At 37.8% G+C, this 15,956-nt stretch overlaps 1 protein-coding gene across 7 annotated transcripts in view; it reads right to left on the bottom strand.

Annotated features, from left to right (window-relative positions):
* Positions 1 to 7,363: 7,363 nt before the first annotated feature.
* Positions 7,364 to 15,956, bottom strand: part of LOC125255161 (protocadherin-15-like) — a 265,679-nt gene continuing 257,086 nt past the window's right edge. For 4 of the 7 annotated variants that reach the window (XM_048170191.1, XM_048170190.1, XM_048170189.1 and 1 more), the window contains 5 exons: positions 14,220 to 14,241; positions 13,189 to 13,227; positions 13,018 to 13,091; positions 12,048 to 12,177; positions 7,364 to 8,684 (listed from right to left, as the gene is read on the bottom strand). In XM_048170191.1, the coding sequence (XP_048026148.1) occupies positions 8,112 to 8,684; positions 12,048 to 12,177; positions 13,018 to 13,091; positions 13,189 to 13,227; positions 14,220 to 14,241 (838 nt within the window). In that variant the 3' untranslated portion in view covers positions 7,364 to 8,111. The other 3 variants (XM_048170194.1, XM_048170192.1, XR_007181843.1) reach the window with 3 other exon arrangements.

Genomic DNA, 15,956 nt, shown 5'->3' on the forward strand with positions numbered 1-15,956 from the left:
TTACACACAGACTGATATATTTCAAATGTTTATTTCTTTTAATTTTGATGATTATAACTGACAACTAAGGAAAATCCCAAATTCAGTATCTCAGAAAATTTGAATATTACTTAAGACCAATACAAAGAAAGGATTTTTAGAAATCTTGGCCAAATCTTGGCAAGTATGAACATGAAAAGTATGAGCATGTACAGCACTCAATACTTAGCTGGGGCTCCTTTTGCCTGAATTACTGCAGCAATGCGGCATAGCATGGAGTCGATCAGTCTGTGGCACTGCTCAGGTGTTATGAGAGCCCAGGTTGCTCTGATAGTGGCCTTCAGCTCTTCTGCATTGTTGGGTCTGGCATATCGCATCTTCCTCTTCACAATACCCCATAGATTGTTCTATGGGGTTAAGGTCAGGCGAGTTTGCTGGCCAATTAACAACAGGGAATACCATGGTCCTTAAACCAGGTACTGGTAGCTTTGGCACTGTGTGCAGGTGCCAGGTCCTGTTGGAAAATGAAATCTGCATCTCCATAAAGTTGGTCAGCAGCAGGAAGCATGAAGTGCTCTAAAACTTCCTGGTATACGGCTGCGTTGACCTTGGACCTCAGAAAACACAGTGGACCAACACCAGCAGATGACATGGCACCCCAAACCATCACTGACTGTGGAAACTTTACACTGGACCTCAAGCAACGTGGATTGTGTGCCTCTCCTCTCTTCCTCCAGACTCTGGGACCCTGATTTCCAAAAGAAAAACAAAATTGACTTTCATCAGAGAACATAACTTTGGACCACTCAGCAGCAGTCCAGTCCTTTTTGTCTTTAGCCCAGGCGAGATGCTTCTGATGCTGTCTGTTGTTCAAGAGTGGCTTGACACAAGGAATGCGACAGCTGAAACTCATGTCTTGCATACGTCTGTGCGTAGTGGTTCTTGAAGCACTGACTCCAGCTACTGTCCACTCTTTGTGAATCTCCCCTGACATTTTTGAATGGGTTTTGTTTCGCAATCCTCTCCAGGGTGCGGTTATCCCTATTGCTTGTACACTTTTTTTTCTACCACATCTTTTCCTTCCCTTCACCTCTCTATTAATGTGCTTGGACACAGAGCTTTGTGAACAGCCAGCCTCTTTTGTATTGACCTTTTGTGTCTTGCCCTCCTTGTGCAAGGTGTCAGTGGTCGTCTTTTGGACAACTGTCAAGTCAGCAGTCTTCCCCATGATTGTGTAGCCTACAGAAGTAGACTGAGAGACCATTTAAAGGCCTTTGCAGGAGTTTTGAGTAAATTAGCTGATTAGAGTGTGGCACCAGGTGTCTTCAATAATATTGAACCTTTTCACAATATTCTAATTTTCTGAGATACTGAATTCGGGATTTTCCTTAGTTGTCAGTTATAATCATCAAAATGAAAAGAGATAAACATTTGAAATATATCAGTCTGTGTGTAATGAATGAATATAATATACAAGTTTCACTTTTTGAATGGAATTAGTGAAATAAATCAACTTTTTGATGATATTCTAATTATATGACCAGCACCTGTATATAAATTAATATAATATAATATAATATAATATAATATAATATAATATAATATAATATAATATAATATAATATAATATAATATAATATAATATAATATAATATAATAATAATATAAAATATATATTTGTTTTTAATTTAAGAAGAAAAAGTACACGAAATACAAGTGTGGGTTTGTTTACGGCACTCCACTCAAAATGCGAGACAAAACGGGAGTTCTGACAAGCGTGCAGGTACAAACAGCACGCATGACGGCAAATGAAGGACCATTTCTATATTCCTGTGACATGCTATATTACTGGTTACGGTGGCATGATGGCCAAGGCATATCTTCAAATGTCTGCACTGGAGCCGTGCCTGATCAACCCCGTCATTACGAGAGCCAGACTGCCAAACTTATATTTTTCTATATGCCCTGCCTTTCAGAAATAATAAAATGCTTGGGTGGGATGCCATCAATTTTTTTTTCCTCTCGTAGAGTATGCGCCGTATTCGCAAGTGCAGCAGTGTGTGTGCGATTTTTCTTTTTTTTTTTTTTTTTCGCCAGGATGATCACAAACATCTTTCAAATACTAACTTTCTCTGTATGGATATAAATTACACAGGAAAAGGAACACTTAGCATATAGTTTAGGAAACCAAAATCTAGCCAAAAAATTGCTCCAAATATACACAGTTCACAAAAATAGTTGCTATGTCTGGTTTCACATTGCAGGTCTCATGAATTAGCCTGCTACACTAGGCCTTTAGGCCAGTACAAATCTTTGTTTGTGTTCATCTGAAGAAAGAGTCATATACAGTACGTATAGGACGGCATACTCTACATAATGTAACTCCATATTTGTGAAGATATGTTAATGTCATTGTAAAAAGTCAGTGTAACATAGCTAAGTTTGACTTTCAGGGAAAATACATTGGTTTAATATAATATAGCTAAGTTCTGATTTTAAGGAAAATTACATAAGGGCAGTGTTATTTAGACCTAGTCAAGATTAGGTCTGAGGAAAATCACATTGCTTCAATGATTGTGATAGTTCCGATAGAGCCAGTTTGGTTACATCCAACATGATCAGATATACAGTTATATTAATGTAATAACTTTATGTGGAAATTTGCCTCATCATTAAAATACATTCAAATGATCAGGTAATACATTTGTTGCTCATGTCCAATGACAATAAAAGCCCTGTCTTCCTAACAACAAAGACAGCAAAACTTAATTACCACAACCAAAGGGATCTTCATCTTGACACTGATTGTGTAAGGTGTGTTCTTAATATACAGTGCATTTAAAACATGACCACAAACCCATTAACCACTGAGGCCAAACTGGCGGCTGGGAGCTTTTGGATGGCAGCCAGTGGAGTGAAGGTAAAAAAAAAAAGTGTGTTTATGTATTTAGTCCTTTTTAAAGACACGCTCACACACCCTGACACTTTACATTGGCTCCAGGATGTGCAGTTTGATACTTTGAAACGCTCTCTCTGTCTCTCATCTGATGGTTAATTATAGAATTTTAAATATCCATGACGCGTGGGCAGGTACCCGTAATAACATATATGCCAGCTTGTAATTATTGACTTTATTTACTTTTTGGATGTTTGTTTGAAATAATGCACTGCTGGTATCGTGATCTGGAGATCAAAGTGCTGAGGACATTATTAACATGCGCTCATCAGGCAAGGATAATCATTTAAAGTGTAATTACTTCACCACGCCCAGGATAATCGTGTTTTTCCCCCTTGCTCTTGGCATTTTAAATAGTGTGATTCATATGTTAGGTTAGTGTGTTGCCTAAGGGCTGTTTAATGGAAGAGAAAAGAGGTCCATATCTCTATTCATGACTTTTGGGTTGATGAGTTTTCAGGCCTATGATGTTACATAAGGGTGTTAGTGATTTAGTTCAGACAGGTTTGAACGTGTTTCTTGAGTCAAAGACAATAGTTTAAAATTACTAAGACACACAGATGTATATAGCCTATCAATGTCAAAAGATTTAGTAGCACAAATATAAGAGTCTCGTGACACCTAGTGGAGAAGTCTATGCCTGCAACAGAGGCCATTAAATACTCATTTGATTTCCAACAAATGGACACTTATGCCAACTAGTGGCGAAAATGAGAACAACACGTGCTCTGAAAACATGAGGATTTTTTTTTGCTGCTTTAAGGTATAGTTCACCCAAAAATGAAAACTGAGGTACATTAACTTCCATAGTATTTTTGTCCATACTGCACTCTAAAAAATTGCTGGGTTGTTGTGGGTCTTTTTTCTTTTTTTTTTTTTAACCAACTGGTTTAAGTAAACCAGTTGAGTTTGTCCAAATTTGACCCAAACATGGGTTGAAATAACCCAGTATGTGTTTTTTTTGAGTGTATGGAAGTCAGTGGGGTCCATTGACTGTTTGGTTACCCATATTCTTCAAAATATCTTCTTTTGTGTTCAGCAGAAGAAATAAATTCATACAGGTTTGGAACAACCTGAAAGTGAGTAAATGATGACAGAATTTTCATTTTTGGGTGAACTATCCCTTTAACTTTTTTTTTTTTTTTTTTTTTTTTGTGGAAAAAAATGTTAAGCAGCATAACTGTTTTCAACATGGATAATAGTAAGAAATGTTACCTGAGCACCAAATCAGTATATTGAAATGATTTCTGAAGGATCATATGACTGATGACTTGAGTAATGATGCTGAAAATTCAGCTTTGCATCACAGGAATAAATTACATTTTAAAATGTATTAAAATAGAAAACAGTTCTTTTAATTCATAATAATATTTCACAATATTACTATTTTTACTGTTAATGTTTCCAAACTTTTGACAGGTACTGTATAGAGAAGGAACAATTTTATAACCAGCCTATTATTTTTAAGACTACACACTTGTTCTTCTGACACATGATGGATTATGATAGCCAGGGGTACTGGGTTGTTTTTAAGGCATCATCTGATAAAACTAATTTGACAGGAAATTGAAGAGAGAGGATCGCTGGTTAAGGTCACAGTGGTTGGAGAGGCAATTTCAGAGATGGGCTTAAAGTGTGTTCATGGGGAAATAGTCTTGGTCCCCCTCTCCTGTGACCTCTGAACATTCAAGCTTTGGTGTTTCTTCATTGCTACCTTAAAGGTGAAGTGTGACATTTCTGTGCCACTAAAGGGACTAAACAGAATTGAATTGTTTGTTTGAGTGATATGACCAGGTTGGACATAACTACATTGGCTATAAGTTGGGTAGATGTGCAAATCCAGTGTTTGTGTACCATCCTGACTAATAAAATAACTTTTAACAATATCCAGTTGAATATTGAATGCAGCATAGATGTAGTGTTCGCTGCCTAATGATGCCCATATCACATGAAACTGGAACTTAATCTTGACAGTTTAGTACATTTTGGACTTTTCCCATTCTAGTAGACAGAGTGAGGAGTGGTATTATATACACTAATCTACATTATGGTGCCTGTCCCATTATTTACACTTGCAGTCCACTTGAGATACATTGCACGTGACAGAAAGTTAGTATTCAAGACTTTTTCAGGTCTGTAAAATGCCAAAGCTCAGTGCCCTTAAAGGGATAGATTACCCAATAATGAAAACTCATTTACTCACCCTGAAGTTGTTCCAAACCCATATGAGTTTATTTCTTCTGTTGAACACAAAAGAAGATACAACCCGAATTCCGGAAATGTTGGGACGTTTTTTAAATTTGAATAAAATGAAAACTAAAAGACTTTCAAATCACATGAGCCTATATTTTATTCACAATAGAACATAGATAACATGAATGTTTAAACTGAAATTTTACAATTTTATGCACAAAATTAGCTCATTTCAAATTTAATGCCTTTTACAGGTCTCAAAATAGTTGGGACGGGGGCATGTTTACCATGGTGTAACATCTCCTCTTCTTTTCAAAACAGTGTGAAGATGTCTGGGCATCAAGGTTATGAGTTTCTGGAGTTTTGGTGTTGGAATTTGGTCCCATTCTTGCCTGATACAGGTTTACTAGCTGCTGAAGAGTTTGTGGTCATCTTTGACGTATTTTTCTCTATAGGTGAAAGATCTGGGCTGCAGGCAGGCCAATTCAGCACCCGGACTCTTCTACGATGAAGCCATGCTGTTGTAATAGCTGCAGTATGTGGTTTTGCATTGTCCTGCTGAAATACACAAGGCCGTCCCTGAAATAGACATCGTCTGGAGGGGAGCATATGTTGCTCTAAAAACTTTATATACCTTTCAGCATTCATAGTGCCTTCCAAAACATGCAAGCTGCCCATAACCGTATGCACTTATGCACCCCCATACCATCAGAGATGCTGGCTTTTGAACTGAACACTGATAACACGCTGGAAGGTCTCCCTCCTCTTTAGCCCTGGAGGACACTGTGTCCATGATTTCCAACAAGAATGTCAAATTTGGACTCGTCTGACCATAGAACACTTTTCCACTTTTGAAACAGTCCATTTTAAATGAGCCTTGGCCCACAGGACACAACAGCACTTCTGGGCCATGTTCACATATGGGTTCCTTTTTGCATGATAGAGCTTTAGTTGGCATCTGCAGATGGCACAGCGGATTGTGTTTACCGACAGTGGTTTCTGGAAGTATTCCTGGGGCCATTTAGTAATGTCATTGACAAAATCATGTCGATGAGTGATGCAGTGTCATCTGAGGGCCTGAAGACCTCAGGCATCCAATAAAGGTCTTCGGCATTGCCCCTTATGCACAGAGATTTCTCCAGTTTCTCTGAATCTTTTGATGATGTTATGTACTGTAGATGATGAGATTTGCAAAGCCTTTTCAATTTAACATTGAGGAACATTGTTTTTAAACTATTCCACACCATCTTTTTACACACTCTTTACCTCTCTAAGACATCCCTTTTATAGCTAATCATGTCACAGACCTGATATATGTTAACTTAATTAGTTGCTAGATGTTCTCCCAGCTGAATCTTTTCAGAATTTCTTGCTTTTTCAGCCATTTGTTGCCCCCGTGCCAACTATTTTGAGACCTGTAGCAGGCATCAAATTTGAAATGAGCTCATTTAGTGGATAAAAGGCTAAAATTTCTCAGTTTAAACATTTGTTATGTTATCTATGTTCTTTTGTGAATAAAACAAAATAATGATAATAATAATTTGAAAAACCTTCCCAACATTTCCGCAGTTTAGGTTGTATTTTGAAGAATGTTGGTAACCAGACAGTTGATGGTAGCCATTGAATTCCGTAGTATTTTTTTTTTCCTACTATGGACGTCAATGGCTACCGTCAACTGTCTGGTTACCAACATTCTTCAAAATACTTACTTGCTCAGATGACAATGTCGTCTATAGGATTCTCTTCTTACTATCAGCATTTGTAGCTACTCGGATCTGCTCTGATATTGTGATCACTGATAACCAAATAAACCTCTAACAGGTTCTACAAATGATGGCACCAGCACCTCCCGCACATTTAATATTAATACTATTTATATAATGTGTTGTCACTTATAAATGCACGTTTGACAGTAGCTTGAGTTGACAGCAGTAGCCTGAGCTTGAGTTGGGATGTGGATGTAAATTTATTTTAACACTGGAAAGAAAAATGCAAAAAACAACCATTTAGATGCGGTTTGGAGCCCTGCTCAAACCATCATCAGATTCATCCACCTAGAATAGCAATGCTGAAGCACATCTTATGTAACAAATGTTCCTAGTACTTGCAATGATGTTTCAACCACAGATGTCGATAGAGATCATTTCATAATGTACCTTTAAGCAGTAAACAAATTATGTGCCGCTTACTTGTTTCATTATATCGATGAAAATAAGGATAAATGAAAAGCCGTAGTTTTATCAGGAATGTTTTATTTGATGTGCCTGTTCCTCTGCTTTGTAGAAACAGCCAGATATTATCAAAGGCTGAACAATGAGAGCAGTTTCTGCATTGCTTTCTCATATATATACCAGCCTGCCAATAATAATAATAAAAAATTATGGAAAATGAAATAAAATAAAAATAAAACAACAACAACAAAAGTTGTTCTCTTCAGTTTGGCAAGTGTCTGTAACAGAATGTGACCATATACTGAATAAGTCTGTTTTGATATACTGTAACTCGGTATAAAAAAGCACAAAAATATAGCACTTTGAACTCTGGTGCAAGTCCATTCAAATGACTGTGGCATTAAGCAAATGTACGGCGCACAAGTGCACCTTAGATTCATCACAATTATTTTCATTGACTATTTACCAAAAATACACTTCCGCAGACAATTGTTTTTGCCTTTTAAACTGTAAAAAGCACAAAAATGTATTTATGAAAGCATACAATACATTGATAACAAATTCCAAATAATAATTATTAAAAATAAGTAATGATAGACGACAATCAATGGGCAAAAAACAAGTGTTTGATTTTTTTTTTTTTTTTTTTAAGGTACTTATGAATGCAACAATCACTGAGAAGCTCATTGTTCAGGGCCATGGAAAAGCAAATATAATACTGAATGAATTGAAGTGCAATTTTATCATTTTATGCTGCAAATTCAGTTTATCTCCCTTACGTTCTTTAAGACAATAGATCATCTGTTTGTAAGTCACAGTTTTGTCATTGGTATGTGCAGGTTATTCCAAGGACCCATCCAGAGCTCCTCCTCATCTGACTGGGTGCGGTCACTATGTGATCCTAAAGGGTCCCTCACCTCCTGATTGTCCACTGTGGACTCTTGTTCATCCACATTTTGTGTTCTTTCACCCCCATCATTCACCACATTTGATTTTGAAGCTATACTCTCTGGGCCTGTGGTGCTGGAGGCCAGAGACCCACTTGAGGGCCTGGTCGTGAGGTTCTGTTCACCTGCTGAGGCGCCTGTGATTATGGGGCTGTTTAAAGGAATTCGCTCTTCATGCGTAACAGCAAGTTTGTCCAGTTTCTTAAAGTGCTTTCCCAGTCGTACTGGAGAGTTGAGCTTGATGTTGTTGGTGTGTGCGACCCGTCGCGTCCGGATTATTGAGCCGTTCTGGGCCAGGTATATGCTCCCATTAATGTTGCTGTGGCTGTTCACATTAGATAGCCGGTTCCTGTGCGATTCAGGTGCACTTTCTTCTCCAGTTGAACTGGTCTCGTATTCACGGTCTACAATTAGCTTGATCCTCTTTTTTCTACCGTACTGAAAAAAGAAAACAGGAGTGTCAGATGACTACACAATTACAAGTTTTTTTATTTTATTTTACACAGCACACAACAGTGGTGGTCTGTCCGAGGAGGCAAGGGAGGCAGAGCCTTTTCAAAAACGCACAACTAAAGCTGTAATATTAACTGTTGTTGTTACTGATTTACCACTAACGTGCATATAATATGGATAAAAGTGTAAAAAAGTTTTTTCTTTCATGTGTGATATACTCATTGCCATTTGTCTGATGAATAGGGCTGTCCATTCATTCATACATGTTTGTAGGTGGCACTGTGTAATATGTTCCATTTTGTTTCATATGACAAACTTTGGGCTGGTGATCTGGAAAATCATTATGTTGTTAATTATTAAGACGATTTTTAAAAATTTACACATCAGCTTCCCCAGAAAATTCCCTCCCAGACCACCACTGCATTAAAAAGCAAAACAACCAAACACACACACACACACACACACACAACACTTCATGTCCTTTCATGAGCTCATTAAAAGTAATGTGCTCAATAACCAACTGGCATTGGATTACAGGTTATTTCAACAACGAAAACCAACCTAATTTTGATCTGAACATTAATTGCTGACTTAAACTTTTGAAGGGTGACCTGTAAAGGTAAGACTACAAAGGAAAGAGCATGCATGTTATTCAGCAAAGGTTAAGGAGAAATGCCAAGTTGTGCTCAGCGAGAGAAAGACAAGAAGAACAACTCCAATCAGATGAGGGCATTCAAAAGGCCAATAAAAAGTTCAACACAAGAAATAAAGGCAATGGCTAGTCTTACTGAACATATCAGAATATAATTCAGGAGGCACCGACAGTCTCAGCTGCATCTGAATTAGAATCCTCATCCTCCCCATCTACTTTAAGGATTCTTGCTCCATCCGAAGAGACTGAACTATCACCAGGGCTGCCAACTCTCTCTGGAGTCATTTCACCTTCTTCGTTCTCATCTATTGGAGAAAGTTTGTCGATCTCTAAAGCCCTTGCTACACTACTGCTAGTCATTGAGAAGCTGCTCATGCTGTGGAAGCTCGAATCTCTTCTACTTTCCGGAGAATGGCTGCTTTTAGACATAGAGGACTTTGGATCCTTATTTTGGCTCTCAGAGTCACCTTCTTTCAACTGCCCTTTGCCTTCTTCATTATCTTCATCCTCCTTCAGGATGGTCTCTTCTAATGGTTTGGTGTGGATGAAAGTAGTCGCAGGTTCTCGAGATGATCTGCTGCTCTGTTGCCTGTAGGTTGCTGATCTCTGGGTACCACTGCTGGGAAAACCAGCTTTTAAATTGATGCTTTCAGAGGTTGTACTGCTGTGTCTGGACTGGGAAGACCTGACAGATGACACCGTTCCTCTTTCCTCTGATTTGACACTCTCTTTTCCGTTGCTACCTTCCTCAGAGCTTGACTCCTTTGCAGCCTCTTGTCCGGATTCAGAATCATTTTCCGTCTCAGATGTTCTCTCTGTGTCTGACTCTTGTTCTGTCTCAATCTCTGTGTCTTGATCTGAGTCTGATTCAGTCCTTGACTCTATTTCAGTGTCATCTAGCGGAGTTTTTATTTGGCTCTCCCTGTCTGAATCAAAAGGACTCTGGTCTTGATCATCATCGGAGTCTAAACTACTCATATGTGCTCCTTCCTGGAGTCTGTATGGATGATGAGGTGTGAATGACATGGCACTTCCAGTGTATGACTGCTGAATGATGTCTTCCCTGTTTCTGCCTCTTTCTTGCTCACTTTCCACAATATCACTAGGGATCCTCTGTGATTCCCTCTCTGACTCGTTGAGTACCCAAGAGATTGAGGCGTTCCCATTACTCCCATGATCTACAGTCCCACTAATGCTGCTCAGAGTGTTCTTTTGAGTCTGCAATGTTTTAAAGATGTTCATCTGACTCAAAACTTTGCCAAGTCTTGTCTTTGCAGAAGGCATTGCTTCTTTAGTTTGGAAATAGCTGCCATCAATGACCATGCCATTGTCCACACTGTTTGAATGCTGCATCCTGTTTGGTTTGGGGTCATCAGTACTTCCTGCTTTCTCCTCAGGAACTACAATCGGAAATATTTTGTTGTTCTTCCACGGAAGGTGGAATGGAGCTGGAGCTGGGCCGGACCTTTTGTCAAAAAATTGGCTGAGTTGCATGGGTGCTTTTAGTGTAGCTTCAGCCTTTGAGCTGTAAGGATGTGTGATGCCCTGAGCTGGTCCAGGCAGGTGTTTCTCAAGCCTTGGAGGCTGATCTCCAAAAGCTAGTCTAGGGGCCCTCCGTGGTGAAGACTTGCCTGGCGGTGGAGCTAGCCTTCTGCCTTGCCTCACAACCTATTACATTGATATTAGCCAAGATTTTTATCATTCAGGATATTTAGTCAACCATTCAGATCACTCATCATCTTTGTGGCCATTTCACATGATTCATGTCCGCATTCCCCAGTGCACTTTGGGGACTGTCAAGGTAGAACGTTAGCCCCTATACCGCATTGCATGCAAATGCTGCAACATGATGGTTAAAGTTCAAACAATTTTAACTTAACCCAATTTCCATTGATTACTTGACAATCAGCATGATATATCATTACATGGGTGGTGCCAGCAAAACATGATAGAAGAGGGAATGATGCCCTAGATCAGGGATGGGCAATTCCTGTCCAATTTAGCTTTATCCCTAATCAAACACACCTGCCTGTAATTTCCAGTTAGGGATGGCACTAAAGGCCTTTTCCACACTAATACGTTTTCGTTTGAAAACACATCTTTTTCTCTCCGTTTTGGACGTTTGTGTGGATGGTGAAAACAGAGGTATTTGAAAACGATGACGCATGATTAATCACGTGACGCATATTGTACCCATAGATGTCTATGTGCAGACCAGTGAATTCTGAACTGCCCATTCCTGCAAAACTCTTGTGAGGATCACCCCAACCTTAGACCTTGGACTAAATGTGCTCTTGTACAAGGGTCACCTTCTAGATATTACTGAGTATTTACATTCAGAGTAAAGGGGAAAAAAACAACAACATTTGACCAGCCATTCTTTTTTCTTTCTGCAATGATTCTAAGAAATCACCAGAACCTTTTTTCTTTCTGTTGTAAGCTCAAATACGGTTCATTTGGTTGCACTATTTTTACTGTTCATTGTGTAAACTTCCGGCTTTCTTGCCACCTTGCTATCTGCAATGCTTTTCAAGTGAATGTCAAAGTGCTGAAAGCATTGAAATCCTGACATGAGTCATGTGTAATGGCCTTAAGCCAGAGGCAGGATAAATGTAACTTTATTTAAAAAAAAAAAACTAAAACTGCACATTGTATTGGCTTAAACTAACAAAACAGAACAAATAAAAATGTGATACCTCTCCCTCAGATTCGTGTGGGCTGTAGTAGTAGCTGCCGTCATCTTCCATAATTACCTCTCCATATTCATCATACATCCCTGTAGGAGAGATCAGCTTCCGTCGACTTCCATACTGAGGCAAGTCATAGCTAAAAAGCAGGTATACAGGATTAATGCATATACCTCAAACACACACACATACACACCAATGCAAACATTCCTGAATAAATAAGCAAAAACTTTGTCCCTACTGTCCACTAAAGCAGAACTAAAACTGTTTTATAAAACTTTTGGGATAGAGAAATGAAAGGCAAATCCAATAAGTAAGATTTAGTAGCAGAACCTCCTCATAACACTGTATGGAAAAGGTCAAAGCAGGCCTTCATTAGAGTACTTTGAGTATTCTGGGGAGCAGCAGGCTGTCTGAACCTAAATACAGCTTAGACAGCCCATTTAACAGGAAACAGGCTGAAATTCAGAATTACATTGACCCTCACCAGCCTGTAACGTGGAGGCCTTTCATTTGGATTTATTGAGGATAGAAGGAAATATTGAAGACCAATGTGTTATATGGCTGGGGACTGCTACCAGTCAAATTCGTAAGACCTATACTTTATAACACAGTAAGAAAACTTGGATAGCATTTAATTCTGCTCAAATATCTTTTGATAGTTTGCAATTACCATCACTTCCCTCAGGAGGGCATTCATTTACAGCACCTATTTCTATTTTCTCTAGCTCATTAGGATTCCATATGGGCAGTTCACCTTGCACAAGCATCAGTAAATAATTATCTTTGCTATTACAGTCAAAAAGACACAAATGGGTGCCCACAATGATATAGGAAAATGACAAAATTAATCATCAGGAACAAATAAAATAGCGCTAAAATCACACAAACTGATTTATTAAAAGCAGCAGGCCTGGAATATATCTGAAAGGTGTGATTTGGGCCAGCAGTACATTTCAATCAATGAACACACACTCACCCATGGTCATAGTTATAGTAATCCTGTGTATAATAGTCTTGTCCTGGGTCAATGCCAGACTCCATAGAGAGTTCCTGTGAGCAGAGTAAAGAGTTATAATTCAAAGAGTGCATCAGTTTAGGTGAAAAGTCAGATGAAAGTGCTGCCCATTTAAAAGTTGAGATTCTCTACCTCTGGTCTCAACAGAGAGGGCCGAAGCAACTGCTGTTGCTGCACAACATTCAGAAGAGAAACAGTGCAGAAACAAGAGAGAAAAGGAGGAATATTACATTTAAGAATCTATTTGAAAGTGAACGATAGAAGATAAATACAGTGGGATCCACAAGTCTCAAGTGGAAATCTGCAATTCAAAATAAAATCTGAATAACTGGGAGTTTTATAGTTTGTGTTAATTTTAGTTTTTACTTTTCACACAAATTATGCTGTTAAAATCATTTAGCTAATCAATGAGAGAACCTGAAAATAGAAACATTTTCACTAGTGTTGTCAGACTTAAGGATCCCATTGTAAAATATAGAGAGTTTAAAGAAATCATTTTATCTGTTTACATGTGAAGTTTTAAATAATATGAATGTTTTCCATATAAAAAAACAAAACATTACTAGAGAGCTTACAAAATTCTATAGTAAAGCATTTAGAAACGTTGTTACAAATATTATAAAGCAGATAGATGCAGAGTTTCAAATGAATGCATAGCTGTAAATGCACATTTTATAATGTGCCAAGTTAATATGTAGCTTGCCATCATCAAAATATAGCCATTATCACAGATTATGGCTGATTAGCAAGTAGCCACAGTAATCTGTGATTGACCAAATAGAATCAAGTATTTCAGAGAACTGTATAATAATGGACTGCATTTAAATGTAACCATTTATTTATCACATTGCTGTTGCTATAGTTTTACAAAAGCAATGCGCCACTCAAGTCTGTGCTTATTTCTTTATTTAAACACACTTTGGCATTCATAAAATCTTACCTCCTAAGAACAAAAACATTTGAGAAATGTTATCAGCAAGTCAAACTCCAGACTGACAGATCTAGCCTTCAGCAATTTTAAAGATGAGATCTTGACAAATAGTTATTTCCTCTTTCATCACTGTCCCTATCAAACAGCATCAACTGATAAAAATGATGGGCAATAAAATTGTCTCCAGACATCATTTAAACATAATGCAATTCCAAAGAATATAAACACGTACCTCTTGATGCCCGTAGCCTCTCCTGTGAGGAGATAACAGTATGGAGATAAAGTCAGTAAGATTATTATGATAAAACCTTGATATTTAATATCTAGAAAAAGTTTAATTCTTTTTTCTCAAACTGGACAGTCAGATGTCAAAAAGTCTTTAAATATTTAGCATATTTAAATGCATGACATTGAGACAGCATATCCTTGAGATGAGGTTTTGAAGACTATGTCAATAAAGCTTTTGCATGGCTGTCTCAAAGTGATAAATAATGTATGACTGTGAAGAACTGAGCAAATGTGTGTGGATTAATATGCAGAAATGCAGTAATATGGAAAAACAAATGGTTGTCTTTACAATTTCCTATGATGATGTATTAGGATAGTAATAGGTAATACTTTATTTTGATAGTTATGGTTAGCAGAAGTGAACTAACTTTGCAACTACATGTCAACTACCGGTCATTACAGTATTAGTAGACTGTCTACTTCATATCTGCTCGTACTTTATTTTGATGCTCCCAACAGACGCTGACTAAAAGTAACTAACCCTAACCTAACAGTCTACTAATGCTCTAATGAACGTTAGTTTACATGTAGTTGCAAATTGAATGAGTCAGTTGACATGTAGTTGAAAAAGTACTTACAGTTAGTAGAATGTCTAAAGGGGACTATAGAAATTATGTGTAAACTACTAATCTATCCATTTCTTTTTCAGCTACTGAAATTACTTTTCTTTATGGATTGTATTATTAATTATGAGATTTCAGTTCTGTGGAAAATTAGTTTAGGGGTCAATCAGTGTTGAGCACTAAATGACAACGAAGCTCACAGGCATCATCGCATAATGAATATGTGTTAACACCGCCGATTCAAGTAGACAATAAGAGAATGACAAGCGAATAGAGGAGAAAAGCTAGACACTGTTTAGCTGCAAGGACACGTGGCAGTGGCACACTGTTTGTTTATCAGTCAGATGAATGTTAACACCCTCAAGGCTCTTATGACATTTAGACAGTATCATATGTGACAATGCTTGGCACGCAAAGACAGCCTAAAAAAAAACATTTGATTACAGTTTATCAGGTGTGTTAGGGGTACACAGAGTGTACATGGAGACCGGCCAGCGTTCCTAAGTGGCAGGGCCATTTCACTGAAAGCGTAGCAAATTAAAATTCTCTCCAGGCAGCAGATCAGCGAGAGCAAATTACAGCAATTCTTCCCTGATGTGGGCATAATGAGGGATTCAAATGAAGATTTATCTCTTAACGATAATATGCGACTTTCAAGGGACTTTTGTTTTGTTGACTTTTCTCTCTCTATGCAAGCGTGTTTGCAGGTGCAATGATGTGCCAGTCCATGAATTAAACATGATGTATTAAAGTATATAATTATACACTATGATTAAATACTAATTATGTTATATTTTTAACAGGGTCAAGGTACAATTGCAGTGGCATTTCCATTTTTTTTTTTTTTTTTGAAACTTATATTAAACCTGCTGATTTATATTAATTATTTGATCTTTTTTCTCAGTTCCTTCACAGTCACACTGATTAATTATAGAATTCAAAATGATTTACCATTGGCTGGCCTGCTTTTTGTAGGTGGAGTTTGTTAATTACAAGTAATGGGAACCTAAACCACCACTGAAAGCACATAGAAGGTATTATAAAACCAAAAAGGCTACCATATATCGCAATATTACATAATTATAATATTGTTGATTTTTGATTAATTACTAATGATA

This window comes from Megalobrama amblycephala, linkage group LG20 (assembly GCF_018812025.1).
Source record: "Megalobrama amblycephala isolate DHTTF-2021 linkage group LG20, ASM1881202v1, whole genome shotgun sequence".
Lineage (NCBI taxonomy): Eukaryota > Metazoa > Chordata > Actinopteri > Cypriniformes > Xenocyprididae > Megalobrama > Megalobrama amblycephala.